Source organism: Manacus vitellinus, unplaced genomic scaffold, assembly GCF_001715985.3.
Source record: "Manacus vitellinus isolate BGI_N305 unplaced genomic scaffold, ASM171598v3 scaffold_84_pilon, whole genome shotgun sequence".
NCBI lineage: Eukaryota > Metazoa > Chordata > Aves > Passeriformes > Pipridae > Manacus > Manacus vitellinus.
This window is the reverse complement of record NW_021940840.1, coordinates 308,386-325,936: the sequence shown is the minus strand read 5'-3', so window position 1 is coordinate 325,936 and position 17,551 is coordinate 308,386. Positions and strand designations below refer to the sequence as shown.

Here is a 17,551-nt window from a genome sequence, read left to right as displayed (position 1 = left end):
TGCCCCCACAGCAGCTCCAGCAGTCCCACACTCCTGCATCCAGGCCACTGAGCCAACAGGGACCATGCAAAGCCCGGGGCGGGCGGGCAGGCGTTCCATGCGGGGCAGCACCCACGGCATTCCCGGGAGCTGGCACATGCACCTCACTGGGGATGGGCACAGCTCAGGCAACTCCCTCCTCCTGCACCCCTCACAGCCTGTGAGCCCTGTCCTCCAAACTCATTGACTCCTACAAGGAGCTGGGAGCAGCACTCCAGGGACCTGCATTTCGCAGCTGCCCTTCCCATTAACTCCTTGGCATCAGGATTTGGTGCCCTCCTTGTTCTGTGCTGGAGATTTGCTGCTGCCAAGAGACTGCCAGGGAATTCTGCTGACACCCAGCAGCTCCAACTAATCCTTCCTTTCCAAGAGAGGAGATTTCCAGCTGCTGGTCACTGATGGGGAGAGAGGGAGCAGAGAAATCCCATTTCCCACTTCAGTGGACTCATTTCCTCAGTTCTGCACAGCGGCTCTGAGGCTTGGAGTGGGAACTCCAGCACAGGGATCAGCCTCTGCACAGGCTCTGGAGTCCAGAGGATCCTGTTAGAAACCCCTGTCAGAAATACCCATGGGAGTGGGAACAGCCCCTGAGGTGTCACACAGCAACACCCTGTGGAGAAGCAGCTCCCACAGCCCCAGCTCACTGCCCAAGGAACGATTATCCTGCAGCAGCTCACTGCTGATGGATGAAGGAAAAGAGAACCACAGGGATTAAAACAAGTATCTCTTTGTTGGAGCTCAACAGCTTCCTAACATATGCTGGGGGTTTTGTTGTTTTATCCCAGATAATGGTGCTCTGTAGCTGCTCTCCTGAGCTTTGGAAAGTTCTGGACAGCTCATCCTTCCATCCTGGTGGTCCCCTGCTTCGCTTCAGGGATTAGAATGAGATGTTAAAAAACAGGCTGGAAAAGGGATCTTGCTCGTTAGAGAAAGGGGGACTGAAAATCACACTCCCCAAAATGCCAAATCACAGCTGTTCACCCAGTTTGGTGATCCTGACCCTCAACCAGCCCTGGACCTGCTCCTGCTACAGGATTTTCAGTCTTTCTAAAACAAGTGGCAGGTTTTTGTCAACAGCATGCAGAGCAATGTTGGAATTGTTTGATAACACATGGATCTCTCCCAGAAATATGGCAAAAAAGGGAAGGATCAAAAATAAATGGATAAAACTTGCAGGGCAGTGTCCTCCCAGTGAGCAGCACAGCATTCTCTGTCACACACACAGGCTGACAGTGAGTGTTAGTGTGAGACACATCCCGTTTAAGCTCCCAAAAGCCAAGTCCTAAAAGCCTCTTTGTGAGGAGAGAGGCCTGTTCACACGGATCCAAACACCCCCAACCTTAGTTCTGGTGATTCGTAGGCAAGTGAGAAACAAAGAGGGGGAACAGCCCGAGTTAGTTGGGAGAAGTCACCCAGGAAAGGCAGACAGACAAGGGGCAGAGGCTGCTGGAAATGCTCACCAGAGCTGATCAACTCGGTCAGGGTCCCTGCAGGGGGAGAGAGAGCTCAGGGAACAGGCAGAGGGAGCAAACAGTGGCAACCAAGGAAGCTGGAAGGTTTTATCCTGCTCAAGGCCTTACACTGTGGTTCAGCTCCTTTCCACCCCCAGGGAAGGGGTTGTGGACGTTTGCTGGGGAGACACTCGTGGTGTGGGTCTCTGCTCACTGGACATGGCAAAGCTGAACACACAAAGACACTCCAGGGACATGTGCAGCCATGTGAAACCCTGAGGCCATTTTAACTCCTCGTGCTGTTGGGGTGACCTGTGTGTATCCAGGCTCTGGGAATTCTCCCGAGCCCAGGCCTAGGGAACAGCCTCATGATAGAAATTTGCACAAGCACAGTGGACATGGAAAAAAAAATCATTCCAATTCTATTTGTTCTTCCCTGGGTTTGCTCAGCTTTACAAGACTAATTGGAGCAAAATATAAACCAGACACGAACCAAAAATGATGTTCATAACTCTTTCTAACTTCAAAAAGCAACAGAGCAGCAGAATGTGGTAACTGCCATTTATTTAAATGCTGGTTCCTGTAATAGTTTTTGCATGTCCAGAAACCAGGAATAGGAATTTATTTGAAATAGAACTTAGAAACTGGAGATTTTCTGGCTTTGACCACGTGGCCTCTGCCTCCTGCTCTTCATTAAGGCCCTGCTGCTGCCTGAGCTGCTGCAGCCTCTGTGGCAACGTCTGGCAAAGAATAATCCAGAAAACTGATCTCACATAGGTGTTCTTTTCAGATTCTCTAGGAGCAAGCTAATGAAGAGTGGAGAATGGTTAGAGAAGGAAAGAAGCAGGTTTACAACCAGCAGTGGGAAGAAGATGCTAATCCTATATTTCATGTAACTCATATATTGAATTACTGAATGCTAAGATGACAAAGCTGTATTTCTTATAAATCTAAACAGCCAGCTGCCTCCAAATCCAGTCTGAGGGGAAAAAGGTGGGATCTGTTTTGGCTGGGGTGGAACAGATACCAAACATGGCTTTTAAATATCTCCTGTGCCTGAAGTGGAGCTGAGCAGGAGGAACTGTTCTGTTCCAAGCTCCTCCTGCTCTGACACCGCTCCCCGGGAGAGGCCCCGTGTGCCCAAAGAAAGGGCCTGGCAGGTGTGAGGGGAGCAGAGCAGCGTGTCCCTCCCCCCTGTGCCCGGTACCTGCAGTGGTGTTTCCTGCTGGCCAGCCAGAAGGCGCTGTCGCAGCCGTAGCAGTGAGCGGCCAGGTGGTCCGGGAGCCACCGCGTCACCTGCAACAACAGCCGGGGCTCAGGGAGGGGCAGTGGAAGCACACCCGTCCTGTTTGTGCTCCCAAAAGCAAAGCCAAGCACCCCGAGGAAGGTGCTTGTTCTGCTGTAAGAGCACAAGGTCAGGGCTGGCAACGGGAGCAGATGCACAGAGCTGTGAGAACAGAGACGCTGGATTCCCTCAGACAGGCAGAAATCAAGCCAGAAAGTCTAATTCCCTTCAGCTAAAGGTGGACATTCCCCAAGCACGTGTCCACCTGAGGCTCCTTTCCTACCCCCCCCTTCCCCAGCTCCCAGTCTGTGAAGCAGAGGGCTCATAGGCACAGGTACTGGTATGTCAGGTGAGACAAGCGGAACGCAAGGAAGAGAGTTCCCAAGAAGTGGCACACGACCAAAGGCCAGAGGATAATTTGAATATCAATATCCCAAAAGGAGTGATTCACAGGGATTTAGTCTGTACCTCTGTGTCCTGTTTATCCACCTGCTCCCAGCTGGCTTCAGAGAAAATCTCTGTGCTGCAGCGAGACAAGCAGTTCTGATCCAGATTGCTTTCCGAGTCGGGGATAGACGTCTGTTGGCAAACAAACACAGCTGAACAGAACCTTCCCATATCCCTGCTTCCAACCAAATAACACCCGGAATCCCCCACAGGTCAGGGGCTGCCCCTCTGGTGACAGGAGGACGTGAGGCAGAGTGGATTTAAAATCCAGTTTCTGCTGCGTTAGCGCAAAGTTCTGGCAAAGCTTTGGGTGATTTAACCAAAACCTGCTCTCTGGGGCTCCAATTCCAGGGTCCTGTTTCCTTTCCAAGGTTGTTTCACTTTCAAAAGTAAAATTAGTAATGCATATATCCTTTTGTTGACAAAGATTCTGGAAAATACAAGCCAAATTGCATATGGGAAACTCAGAATCTGAGATATATATATTCTATATATAGGTTTTGGGGAATAATGCTTCCTTAATATAGTCTATCCAGGTAGAGGTGGATTTTAACAGATTTAAAATTCAGCCAGCCCCTAAAATACAGTAAAATAGCAAGAAATCTTGAGTTAATGTCTTTTGTGCCTGAGGAATAGGCATTTCTGCAGCTCCAGAAGAAAACCTGCAACTCCCAAGCTGAGGCACAAACAGAAGGTAGAGATCAGGTTCTTAAAAACAGGGAATTTTCTGGAGGCACTGCCAGCCCTACGCTGCAGCTTCTGAAGGCCCTTAAAAATGGGAGCAGAATCAATCAAGCCAAAGCAGCCGATTTCTCCAGGGAATCCAAGCTTTTTGCAGCGACGCTGGGCCCGACGGAGCACGTCGTGCTGCGTCTCCAAGGAGAAGAGCCAAGAGGGCTCGGAGGGTTTTTCACAACAAACGTACCTGGGACTATCCAGCACCTCTGTCACTCCTAAACAACAACGAATTCCACAAACCTCCTATGAATATTTATTTTTTTCATTGTTGCAGGCATATAAACCACGTGGGAAAAGGAAATTTCTGATGGGTGTTGCGTCAGCCCCAGGAATTACAGGCAAGTGCTCAAACCCACAGGAAGGTACAATTCTCTACAAAAGTCCCAACTTTTACAACTTTAAACACTTCCAAGTAAAAGCACAAATAGATTAAAAGCTCCCTTAATTTGTTGAGAAAAAAACTCTTGTTGACATAAGGCTGCAGGAAAGCTCGGTTAATTTATGCCAGTTAAGTTCAGAATTCCAGAAATTTATTCCAGTTACTGAGCCTGGAGCATCCTGGCCATCTGAAAGGGATAGTGTGAACCTGATGGGTTTGAGCTCTCAAAGTACCACCTGAACTTGCAAAGCACCAAGGGATCATTCCATGCTACTGTCCCAAAAATGGCACAGATACAGCCTCAGGAAAACGTCTTTGCTCTACATGAAAACAACAGTAAAAGAGGTGTTTGGGTCTTTTAGTAAGGCCACTGAAGGTGTTTGGGTTTTTTAATAAGGTCACTGAAGGTGTTTGGGTTTTTTAATAAGGCCAGTGATGGTGTTTGGGTGTTTTATTATGGCCAATGAGGGTGTTGGGTGTTTTATTAAGGCCAGTGAGGGTGTTGGGTGTTTTATTAAGGCCAGTGATGGTGTTTGGGTGTTTTATTAAGGCCAGTGAGGGTGTTGGGTGTTTTATTAAGGCCAATGAGGGTGTTGGGCGTTTTATTAAGGCCAGTGAGGGTGTTTGGGTATGTCCACCTACGTGTGAGCTGCTGCCAAACACCCACCTCGAAATAAACCTTGGGTCCACTCATGGTCAAACTGAAGTTGGGTGAAAATATTAGTCATTAACTGCCATTTATCAAGTGTTTGCCCTCTTCAGAATGACCTGGAGAGTTCTGTAAAAGCCTGCACAGCCCAGAAATGCCCCCGAGCGCCCGGTGAGCTCCAGACGCGGCGCAGGTACCGCTCACTCACCACTTCGTCTCCGTAGTCCCCGTTGAGCCGCAGGGAGCTGTTGAGGAACTGGCTCTCCAAGCGGCTCTTGAGCTCCTGCACCTGCTTCTTGAGGGTCTCCACCTCCTGCTGGTGCCCCGTCTCGATCTGGCGCAGGCGCTGCTGGATGACGTCGCTGTAGACGGGCATGCCGTCGTCGTCCAGGTGGCTGCGGGCGGGCTGGTCGGGGCTGCCCGCCGGCTTCCCCAGCTGGCTGAGCACCCACTTGTGGTGCAAGTTCCTCAGGTGCAGCTGGGCAGAGCCGCAGCTGGCCGCCGACACCTGCCTGCTGAGCGAGGCCTTGAGCCGCCCGTCCTCCCCGTTCACGCAGTGTCCGTTGCTGGCGGGGAATTTCGGGGGGACGAGCCCCGCGGGCTTCTCCGCCAGCTTGTTCTCGGGCTCCGGCTCCCCGTTACACACGACCTCGTCTTTCCGCTCCGCGAAGGGCAAGGCACAAGGGGAAGGCATCGGGAGGTGCGTGGTGCTGCTACCAGAAGTCCTGTGCACTCTTGTTCCCAGTTTTTGGAGCTCTATCATGCACTCCCCCTCCGGCCTGTTCTCCAGAGTTCGGGACAGCTCGTCGGCGCTGTTGTCGAAGGGGTGAGCTCTGTGGCACGGGCCCTTAGGCAGGAACTCAGGCTTTGCTTCAGTCTCCGTTAAGGTTTCCGTGGAACTTTCGATGTTGGATGTCCTTGCCTCGGGCGGGGGTGGCAGAGGGAAGGGAAGGCCGGCCTGTGCTGTGCTGTACGGGCTCTCTGCTTCTTCGTGTTTCCCAACGCCTTCTTCCTCCGTGTTGTTCTGAGTGGAGCCCTCCAAAGGAACAGCCTGCAGCCCCCTCACCTGAGGTACCTTCTGGAGAGCGCTGCTGGGATCACCATGCTCGTCCTGTTGTCCTCTGGGCTCAGAAGCACCTTGTGAAAGCGGGTGTGGGGCGGGTGTGGGATTGTTCGTTACGATACCTGTGTCCGCCTCGGCCTTTCCCCCGAGGTCACTGACATACCCCCGCAGATTGTCAGCTCTCTTCTCCTTATCCAGGGCCACCTCAGCCCCTTTCCCTGCTGCCTCCGGGCCACCCCTTAAGTGCTCCTCCAGCCCAACGTCATCTTTCGTGGCCTCCTGCAGGATGTTCTCCATCTGTCCCTCTGCCACCCCGGCTGCGACGGAGAGCTCGGCGCCCAGGGGGGCCCTGCCCTGCCAGCCCAGGGTGTCCCCCTCGAAGGGCTCGTCCCCGGGGGGGCCGAGGCTGCTGAGCTCCAGGGAGCGGCGGTGCTCCTGCCACTTCTCGTTGAGGCTGGGGTCGCTGCTCCGGCGGGCGGCTGTAGGCACGCTGCTGTCACAGGCTGTCGGCAGATTGTCGAAGGATCTCGTCTTTGGTAGCCTGCAAAGGCACAGACAATCCCAATCCACAGTCAGGGGATGCTTTTTCAAACATTTAGCTACTGTGGTTTAAAAGCTCCCCCCTCAATTAGGACAGTAACAATCTGTTCACTAATGGGCTTGTGGGAAGCATTATCCAGGAGCACGTTCTGCCCATCTGTAGTGCAGAGCTGCTTCAGGACTTCCTTTGTTTGCCATCAGGAAAATATGCTCAACCAGACTTCAAACATTCCCAGAATAATCCCTTCACCACCAAGCCCAAATGCTTCCAGCCTGGTCTCACCTCCTAATGAACATGTGCTGGGAGCCATTGTACAGAAAAGCAAAGAAATAGTTATGCAACGCCAAAAAAAGAACTCCAATTCAAGATAACTGAAGGAAAGCTTATATTCTACAAGGATATAAGGAATTTTATGTGGCTCTGTGACCCCCAAAGCTTAATTCTGTTTGCCAAGCTTCTCTTTGCCACATTATCACCCCCGAAATGTGACAGCTTCCAAACCCAAAACACCGACAGACTGCACTGGGGCAAATCAGTCCCACATTCCCGCAAATCCACCTGGGAGAAATCCCGCCCTCCCGCCACAAACACTCTCCTTTTATATCCCACAATATTCCCTGTTGATCTTACTTTACAGGAGGGATTTCTGGGCTCTAGGCTCACCTGCCCAGAGGCTGCTCTTCAGGGCTGGAGCCTGGCACAGGGTACGGGGCACAGGAGTCATCGGCGGGCGTGGAGGGGGACGAGCAGGGCAGGTAAACAGCGCTCCAGAGCATTAAGTTCCGCACATGGCACACTGGGTACAGCACCTGAGAGGGACAACACGGGAAAGGGTCGACTGCTGGCTCCCAGCAGGCAGAGGAGTTCAGCCCTGAGGGTGCCAGCGAGCAGTGATGGTGTTTAATCAGCCACACTTGGGTCTAGAATGATCTTTTCTGTCAGAGACAGAGGCAGAACACTGATGGCCTTCAGCTCGTCCTGACTGAACTCCTGCAATGTGCTCTCTGTGAACCTACACCTTCACAAAGCTCCTGAGCAATCTGAACTGCTGTGGAATTCAGTGGCCCACTGTCAGTGCTGAGGTTTCCTCGTGTGTTGTGTTGCACTGTGCCAGTTCAGAGGGAGCTGAACTCGCTTCCAGAGGCCCCAATCCAGCCCAGCCCATCCTGGCTCTAAAGGAGGCACTCACATGTACAAATTCAGTACATGCAGAAACACTTGGAAGAGACACCTCGCTGTTAAAAGGGATTCCTTGACTGTGGAATATGCTTTATGATTCCGTTTAAAAACACCTGGGCTCACGCTAGCAATTCCACTCTTCTCCAAGCAGACTCCCTGTGGAAAAGCAGGCAATGATAGAGGAACAGTCTGCCCCTCCAGAGGATGGTTTGGCACTGACCAGGCTCCCCAGGGCAGTGGACACGGCCCCAAGGCTGCCAGAGCTCCAGGAGGGTTTGGACAACGCTCTGAGGGACAGGGGGGGATTGTTGGGGTGTCTGTGCAGGGCCAGGGGTTGGATTCCATGATCCTTGTGGGTCCCTTCCCACTCAGAAGATGCTGTGATTCTAGGAGCAGTCAGGTTTCCCTGGCACTGAGCAGGGGAAGGGCTGTGGGGTGGCTGCTGCTCTGAAACTTTGGCTTTGTAACAGATGTGGCTGCACCAGAGGCACCTTTTAAAGCCCAAAGCAAAACCACAGAAAGATGAACCCAAGACAGGAAAATACCAAAACTCCCCCACACTGAAAGAATCTCCTTGTTAGCACAGACAGTGTTGTCTTCCCTGAGAACAGGGGCCAAGTCCCCGAGGGCAGCCCAAGGACAGCCCTGTCCACTCCTCCTGCAAGAGCCCTCTACACTCCTGCTGGGCACACCTGCTGGCATTTTCAGGGAAATTTAGATGCATCCATAGCTTCAAACATCCCTCCAGGCTGTGTCTGCCTGCTCTGTCTCAGCACTCCCAGGATGCTGAGTCAGGAGGGAAGGCTCAGAGGGCTCGGTGCAGTGACAGCCCAGAGCTGTGCAGGGCCACAGCCACGGCACACACAGCCAGGAGGGCTCAGGCAATGGAAAACTCATCTTCTCAGAACCAACGTGGGCATAAAACTCTTCCCTACTCCTTAATTTGACTCTAAGAAACAAATAAAAGCCACATCTATCATATGCAAACCCTCTGCACAGTCCTTACAGCTCCCTTTATGACATCTCACACTTTCATAAATAAAAAGGGTTTAAATATTTATACAAGTTCTTTGCAGTCCTAGCCATGATGTCACTTGGTGACTGTGTGTTCCCCTGGCCATGCTCTGCACCCCTCAGTGCCTCACACAACCTTGTATCAGGCACACACTGAGGGAACTGTGAGCCCCTCCCCAGAACATTCAGTGAGTTCTTACCATGGAGCAGCCAGACTGAAAACATGAAGGTACTGAGACAAAGATACACCAAATAATCTGAGCTACTTCTTCTGTTTAGCTTTGGGATGAATTTAGACACAGTGTCTAGGTTTGCAGGCAATTTTCTGTCACTCCTCTGACACAGTTTAGTTCTCTAGAGAGGTCTGTTTATCAAACACTGAAATGTTTTCTGCTACAAAAAATACAGTAAAATATTTAGTTACAGAAAACACATTTCCAGCACGAAGAAATTTCCGAGGTGGCATTTGACAAATATCAGCAAAATTAACACAAGACTTGAAACATCAGCCTGAGCTGAGTGTTCCAAGGTGAATGTCAGTGGGGAAAGCTGAGCTCACTGGTCTGGAAACACCCCTCTGTTCATGGTGACAGTTCAGAGAATCCCAGAGTGGTTTGGGTGGGAAGGGAACTTAAAGATCATCCAATTCTATCCCCTGCCATGGGCAGGGACACCTTCCACAAGACCAGGTTGCTCCAAGCCCCATCCTGGCTCTGAACCCTTCCAGGGATGGGGCTGCCACCGCCTCAGTGGCTGAACCCCGGTTCCTCGTGTCCCACTGTTGGGGTGTTTTCTCAGGGTACCCCCCTCCTTCAGGGGACTGTAGCTGGGAGCCCCCAGGGCTCTCCCTGCAGGGGGAGGGGATACATACAGACTCCGACTGGGAGGAGTAGAGCAGGTTTTTGAAGGCTTTGTTTGCTGCCCGCAGCAAAGACCAGACGGAGCAGGTCCGTTCCTGAGTGTGTTTCTCTCCTCTCTCTTTCGCATTGTTGCACAGGAATGTTCCAAAGAGGCAGGAGTAGGTGTGCTGCACCAATTTCACCTGCACAGAGCAATTCAGACGTGTCAGGTGGCACAAGAGAGCAGCTTCACCCTCCCTCTGCACGGCCAAACCCCCTTCCCAGGGCTGGCACACGATACACAGCATTTTTTGCATACCTCCTTACAAAGGAATGCAAGTGGAGTGGAATCTTTGAAAATCATAACTAAAAAAATTCAGGAAAAAATATAACCTAGAAAGACAAAATATTTGTTCTTAATCAAGTATAAAGGTCACATTGATTCAAACTCACTGCCCTGCAGGACAGGCAAAGCAGAGAACCATGATTCCTGTGCTACAAAACATTAATGCACCCCAGAAACGCTGGTCATTAATCCCTCAGTGCTGTGGGTCCAGCCTAACAAAATGGCTTAGTGTGAGTTTAACTTTGGGCATATAAATGACTTCCTTAGGATTATTCAGATGTTCAAATGAAGACAAGTAGTTCAATACTCCGAAAAATTAGGGGGTTACTCTAAAAAGGCCAGAACAGCACGGGTATGTTCTCTGCCAGCCCCTGGAGATCAGCAGTGTGAAGTGAAGCCAGTTACTACCTGTTGTATCTCATTTCACAACCGAGTTACACCAGGACCGTCCACGGACTCGGTTACATGGCTGAGCTGGCAAGTGGTAATTCAAGTCAGCCACAATCACAGGAATGTGCCTTAAATCTCTCAGTGGATCAGACACTTCATAAAAACTTTTACTTCTCAGATTACTGCTCCTGCAGCCCGTGACTGCCACTTCCCCAGACACCCGGGGACTGACTTTGACCATCCTGGGTGAATTCCTAATGGGAGAGCTGTCTGCTTCCAGAGAAGATAAACACAGCTCCTATCCTTTCAGCACAGAGACTGAAAAATTTCATTTTCATTTTCAGCAAAGAAACTGAAAAATAATGAATGGAGCAGGTTGTTTTTAGAGGAGGAGTTTTCAAGTCAAAACATGATCAAAGCAGGGAGAGGTTTGTATTGCCAGTAAGAATGATTTTTTTCATGCTGTGTGGATGTTTTATATCTCTTAGGTGGGAATATTTAATTGATATAATTTCTTTGTTTTAAGTCTAAAAGGACCCTTAAGGGTCCTGCTTCTGTTTTAAGAGTGAATAGACCCCATGGAATAGACAAATAATTTTGTTTGCTGTATCTGGGCAGCTTTGACATTACCTTTATCATGCTTAGAAATAGTTTGGGTTGGAAGGGACTTTAAAGCTCATCTCATTCCATCCTCTGCCATGGGCAGGGACACCTTCCACTAGCCCAGGTTGCTCCAAGCCCCGTCCAACCTGGCCTTGGACACTTCCAGAATGTCACAGACAGGTGGGAAAAGCAGCCCCCCAGGCTCTGTGGACGCCAGCACCGGTTTAGAAGAGTCTATAAAACTCTCAACTCACAAGGAATGCTTCGTTAAACTCGAAAGAGCAAGGGAACTGCCTCTGGAGCTGATGGACACAGTCCAGCCACTGCAGAAACACCGGGCAGCGCTCGTTCAGGTCATCCGAGTTCTCCCCATGGCCACAGCGATCTGCAAACTTGTGGCCAAAATCCAGCCACTCTGTCTCCACCAGCACCTGGAAACCCTGCAGGAATGAGAGGACAGATGAAGAATTCCTGTTTTCCTTTGGCTCAGTTCTCTAAGATGGTCTGAGACTCATGGGAATCACTTTATTGATGTGCTCTCACTCTCTTATTTCCCTTCAGCACTGGGCTCATTACTTCTCTTTGCTGCTTTAGTGCCTCTGTGCTCTGAAATGAAATTGGGACAGGTATGGATTCCCAAACTACATGAACAGGAAAGGGAATAAGGCAGATTAAGTCCTCAGTGACTGGCAGGGAGGATCCTGATATGAGCCCTATCTCTCCAGGCAGGGGCGAGCAGGAACTTCATCTTGATCAAACCCATCTGGATCATGGTACCCAGCATTTGGACAGGACATTTGAAAGCTTTCCCCTGAAAATGATGGGCAGATCTGCCTGTTAGGAAAGAAAACAATCCACAACAGGACATCCAAGCTCAGGGAGAGCAGGTGTTTGTCTGGTGTACACCAGTCACAAGGCTGATTAAAGGTTCACTTGAGTGATTTCTCATGAAAATGAAAAGGGCAAAGACATTCCCAAACAGTGCCTGGATGAGCAGCTGAATGTGACACCTTGTCTTACAGGACCTGAAATCCATCACAGGGCAGGAAGGTTTCGGTTCTTGGAGGAAAGAAAAATTGTAGAGAATCTTTATTGAGTCAAAGGCTGTGATCAGAGCCAAAATAATGGCTGACAGCTGAGAAATGTGAGACGTGGCAACGCTGAAGACTCATTTTCCTCAACATTTCTGATCCTGGCATAGAAAGCTGCAGTTTATGGTTTCCTCTGGATGACAAGGAAAGCACAGGGTGTGCAGAGCAGAACTCTGCACCCTGAACAGGAGGGACAGCACTCCTTGGAGCACCAGGAGGAGGCTCTGTGCCCAGGCCAGAGCAGCATGTTTTGCCCTGGTGGATGCCAGCTTGTAGAACTCATGTGAGAAAGGATCCAAGAAGTTTCCACACTTCCATCCAAAAGGCTTTGCTGCAGCTCAAGCCTCTGGTCCCTGTGTGAGTGAGGCTTTAAGCAGCAGCTCACAGCAGTGTTCAGACACAGAGTTCTGTTCTGGACAACAAAGGCATCTTGCCCGTGGGCTGGCAGATGGAACCCAGCCAGAACATGTCCCACAGTGCTGCAGAGTGATGGGGGAAAAAATTCAGGCTGAAAAAACAGGAAAATATAACTGACAGAGGACAGGGAAAATGTGAAACTGGAAAGCTATGCACTTGGGAAATCCAGCAAAGAGAAAGGCTTTGTCTGAGTGCTTGGCTGAGAACCTGCAGTGGGGCAATGGAAACTGCAGTTGCAGCACTTTGTACTCCATATTCCTGAGGTAAATCTGGGGAAGCACAGGCCATGACTGTGCAGTTACAGCAAAGGGAATATAATGTGTGAATTCCAGACTGTTCGTCCAGGCTGTGGCTGGTTAACTCCTGCCAGCTTTAGTGCCTTCGTTAGCGGAAAGAACTGCAGTAATTTATAGCCAGGTTTGCTCAGCCAAGGCCCTGAGCTCCCCAGTGCCCTCCCAGAGGGCTCACCCACCTCTGTGGTCCTGTAGTAGGGGTCCAGCAGCAGCTTGGCCAGTGCCACGATCTGGGGGGTGCGGTCCCAGCCGTCGGAGCAGTGCACCAGCACCGGCCGCTGGTCCCGGTCCACGGCGTGAACCACCAGCAGCGCCGACTTCAGGAGCACCGACAAGTGCTGCAGCCACTTGGTGCTCTCCAGAGCTGACAGCCAACTAGAGGAAAACAAGGGAAGACAGTTTTTGCTCTTTTAAAATGCTTTCAGGTTTGGATCTCTGAATCTATCCCGGTGAAGCTGCTGTTTCAATAAGCTGTGAGTGGCACCCGGGAGCAGTTTTCATTTATGTCTCGTTAATGCTCTCCCGGGGTGGAGCAACAAAGCCCCACGTCTGCCCGAGGAACTGCCACTCTGGGATGAGCTGAAGGTCTGGATCCACTTTGAGACCATGGAAGGCTTTAGCAGTGATTTCCAAACAGGTAAGTGGGAGTTTATATGTTTGACTCAGCAAGGGAAAGCTCATCAGCACGTTCCACACTGTTCAGCATTCCCTGAGCACTGTCACCAGCCAGGTTTATGCTCTGGGAACAGCCTTAATTAACAACTCCAGTGTCCTAGTGAAGACCCAAGCTCAGAAGCTTCGGATTTGATGGGCTATTACAGGGTAGGTACCCCATAGCACTGGAGGGGTATGAAATATTCTCTTGAAATGACACTATAAATGAGGGGAACATGGAACATAGCCAGAATTTTCCAGAGAGACAAGATGTGAATATTAAAGAGCTGGGAATAGCATGTCAACCTAAGTGTGAGTGCTTAGAAGCCCACCAGAAGTAGCAACACTGGTATCAACATCCAAAATTACACTGTCATTTCACAACCAGTTCTCTAGGGTCACTTCAATCACAGTAAACCAACGACCTCCATGGCAATGAAAATACACAGCTGAGCATTATCACCCAGGACAGTCACTGGGGAAACCCCACGGAATTGCAGTTTCCAAACCAGCAGCAGCAGAACGTGGCTGCAGAAACACTGTCACCCAAGGCCCAAACATCCACTTACTTTCCTGGATCTGGCATTTGTGTGCAGAGCAGACGCAGGGACTGAAAGCTCTTCCGGATGGAATGGATGTTTGCCATCCCCATGAACACCACCTCACAGTTGGGGTAATACTCTGCAGGGAGAGGGCAAGAAAGAGGGAAGAAACTAAACAACTGCATTTCTAAAAGAAGCTTTTTTTCATCAAAACAAGCCCCTGTTGCTGTGGACAGATGAAATAATCTGTTTGTGGCTATTCTGTAAGGACACAGCAGCCCTTGGAGCTTGGTGGGTATTCCAGGCATGACACCACAGCCCAGCAAAACAGGAAGCATTTACCAAAGTCCTGCTGTATTTACTCACAATGTTTCACTCCAGGTTACAAAAAGCAGAGTGCAAACCTATGGGGATAGGGACATTCCTGTGCTCCAGGTCCCAGAGTGTCTGTAAAGACTGAGAAATATCATCAGATGCGGAGCATAAATAATATTTAACTGGTAATTTATGGATGTCAGTCATAGATGGCTTTTCCTAAGCACTCGGAAAGGCTGAAAGGTCACTCCATCCACTGCTTTCTTCTGAGGGGAATTTTATGAGGAAGCATCACATGTGTGAGAAATACTGGAAGTTCAGGAAAACAGAAGATCTATGGAATTACTTTGGATGTTGCTATGGGATGTGCTCATGTGCAGACAGGGTCACAGCTCAGGGGGGCACCCAAGGAGAGCCAGAAAAACACCAGTTCCATGGTTTTCCCAGATTTAGTTTTGATGTTTCTGTCTGCACAAAAATGGTGACACAATAGCTAAAATGACTGTTTCTACAGGAGAAAAATAATCAGGATGCAGAATCTGAGATACTGAGTGCTTGCACAGGGAAATGCAGGAGTCTGAGCATGTTTTGTATCATTTGATTTCCCAACTCTTTATCAGCCCAACAGCTGCTGACCCGAAGAGAACATCCTGTTAGCAATGGACTCTGTAACTACAGCCACAGATTGCACAAGACAATTTCAGCATTTTTTGGTCTTTTCACTGAGTTATGTTATATCTAAAATAAAGCACAGCATAAATGAGCTATTTTTATACAGAGAATGAAGCAAACTTGGCAATACCTGCAGAAAACTTAGCAGTAGAAAGCAATACAAGTATTTATTGAAGATGACAAGCTGTTTGAAAATCTTCTACACAGAATTCAAGAACCAACATACAATAAAATCAAACTTCCTGTAGACTCTGCTTTTCTGGTTCGAAATTTTACTCTCTCATAAAGAATTATTTAGTAATTTTGAGGTTTTAAATGGAAACTTCATCTTTCCTTACTGGTGGCTGCATAAAGTGCAGCTACTGCAGCAAAGACCAAAACAAGAACACACGGTCAAAAGAGATTTTGTTATCTTATCTCTAGTTTTTCTGTCTGGCATTTTTTTCCAGACTCTCCACCCATGGAATTTTAACAGGCTGCATTCATACCCAGTAGTGACCATAAATAACACCTTGTTTATAAAAGCACCAAGGCACAAGTACCAAAGAACACGAAGTGGTGTTGCAAATGTATTACACATGCAAGGTGAAGCAGGATTGCAGTTGGTTATGATATAAATGCTGAAAAATGTTTCAGCTTTAGAAAAATTGCTGAAAAGCTGTATTTTGCACTACCATTCTAGAGTATTATTATTCTCTGCAGTCAGTGGGTTTTACAAGTTCAGGGCTTTTAGCCATGAGCACACTGGACACCTTTGTCTCTCTCTAGTTTATATATTTGACTCAGCAAGGGAGAGCTCATCAGCATGTTCCACACAGTTCAGCATTTACTGAGCTCTGTCACCAGCTGGGTTTATGCTCTGGGAACAGCCTTAATTAACAGCTAAACCTGCCCTTTGGAAGGGCTGGTGGTGGCTGCTACGATCCAGAACATTCAGACAGATGAACAGCCCCCCATCCCCACGGTCAGTTAAACAGGCAGTCCTGAAGGGGATCAGTGCAATTCCATTGGAGCACACCCTTTGGATTAACTGAATGGAAAGCAGAAGAAGTGCTGCTCACCTGGGCACTCACAGCCTCCCCCCTTGGCTCTGTTGGCCACGGCTGCCGCGTACGATCGCGCGTCCAAGATCAAAAGCTTCTGGGGCTGAATTGCCAAACTCTCTGCTCCCGAGGCATTGGAGATGGAGGAGTCTGGCAGGGAGGAGATGCAACTGGTGAGGAACTCAAAGGATACTTCTGACCTTGGTCACAACACGATTCACTCAGTCCCACAGTGCACATGCACACAGTAACTGGAGAATGCCTGACTGAACACAATGGATACAGCCTGTTCCAGCACGGGAGATTAAGCTTTTACATAAAGCTCTGCCTCTCACAGAAAAGCAACAGGGACAGACTTACCAAACTCCACATCAGAGAGGTCCCCTCCATTGGAGAAATCTCTGGAACAATTCCCATTCATCAATTTGTTGCTGTTGGACCTCGAGTCCGAGGCGCAGGCCTTGGCCACGGACTGGACGAGGTGCTCGTCGTCGGCGTTCCTCCAGCCCCACCAGCTGACCTCGGGCTGCCCACAGCGGGAGATCACTGCCCCATTGCTCTGGTGCCTGGAAAGGGAAGGAAGAACAAAACCAACAGTGCATAAGTTGAAGGATTAGGATGAAAAGGACCCAGAGGGCACAAAAACTTCATTGGTGTGCCGCAGTATCTTAATTCCCACTGGGGACCTTGCCACTGTCCAGCAGTTATCCAACCTGGGAGTCAGTGGCAGCGTATTCCAGGTGCTTCCCTTCCCAATGCTGACTGAGAACACAGTCACTCAAAGGGGAAAGTCAAAGCAAGGTCAGGAAGAGAAAACAAAGCATCTTCTTGCTCAATATTGTAGCCTGTTGGTCAGTGAAGGCTGGGGAGTGTTTTGGAACAGCAGGTGAGGCATTCCAGAGGAATTCAACACCTGCTGGATGGCAGATAAATGAGGAACACCCCAACCTGAACATGGCTCTCACCTCCTGGGGAGTGACATTAAAAAAATCACATTTTTTTACATGTCTGAAAAGTTATTTCCTTAAAGACCCAGCTTCTTGTACTACACATAAAGAACAGATCTGAAATAATTAAAACTCATCGAACCACTGCAAGCGTGACCTGAAAAAGATTTAAAAACTCTGCTCTACAATCTATTACAAAAAGAGGACTGAAACATCTGATCACTAATTCCACTTGCTGCCTCTGTGCTGGCACATCCCACTGCTGCCACCAGCTCTGAGATTCCCCATTCACTGAAGCGTTTGCAGCTGGGAGTAACAACCTTCTCCTTGACCTTGCCCAGCAGCCCCTGAGTTCAGGGAGCTCAGCCCTGGACCAAGGAAGCCCATCTATGGGTCCAGAGGGAGCAGCCAGAGCAGCAGAGACACAACTTCTCTGAGGCCACACAGTGAGGCAACAATGCTGAGAGCAGGACACCCAGAGATGTTCACTCCCTGCCTCATGTCCCAGCTGAAACATCCCCCCACACATCCACACACTGTGCTTCTCTCTTTAAATGGCCTGCAGATCACAGGATCCTGGAATGGTTTGGATGTGAAGGGACTTTAAAGCTCAT

At 49.6% G+C, this 17,551-nt stretch overlaps 1 protein-coding gene across 9 annotated transcripts in view; it reads right to left on the bottom strand.

The window, feature by feature from the left end:
• Positions 1-44: 44 nt before the first annotated feature.
• MTMR3 (myotubularin related protein 3) overlaps positions 45-17,551 on the bottom strand; it is a 76,468-nt gene continuing 58,961 nt past the window's right edge. For 3 of the 9 annotated variants that reach the window (XM_029964900.1, XM_029964907.1, XM_029964908.1), the window contains 11 exons: positions 16,351-16,556; positions 16,009-16,140; positions 13,988-14,099; positions 12,944-13,139; positions 11,218-11,403; positions 9,657-9,827; positions 7,256-7,401; positions 5,197-6,592; positions 3,244-3,354; positions 2,698-2,786; positions 2,038-2,230 (listed from right to left, as the gene is read on the bottom strand). In XM_029964900.1, the coding sequence (XP_029820760.1) occupies positions 2,128-2,230; positions 2,698-2,786; positions 3,244-3,354; positions 5,197-6,592; positions 7,256-7,401; positions 9,657-9,827; positions 11,218-11,403; positions 12,944-13,139; positions 13,988-14,099; positions 16,009-16,140; positions 16,351-16,556 (2,848 nt within the window). In that variant the 3' untranslated portion in view covers positions 2,038-2,127. Of the gene's footprint in view, positions 1,527-2,037; positions 2,297-2,697; positions 2,787-3,243; positions 3,355-5,196; positions 6,593-7,255; positions 7,402-9,656; positions 9,828-11,217; positions 11,404-12,943; positions 13,140-13,987; positions 14,100-16,008; positions 16,141-16,350; positions 16,557-17,551 lie in introns of those variants that run through there. The other 6 variants (XM_029964903.1, XM_029964901.1, XM_029964902.1 and 3 more) reach the window with 6 other exon arrangements.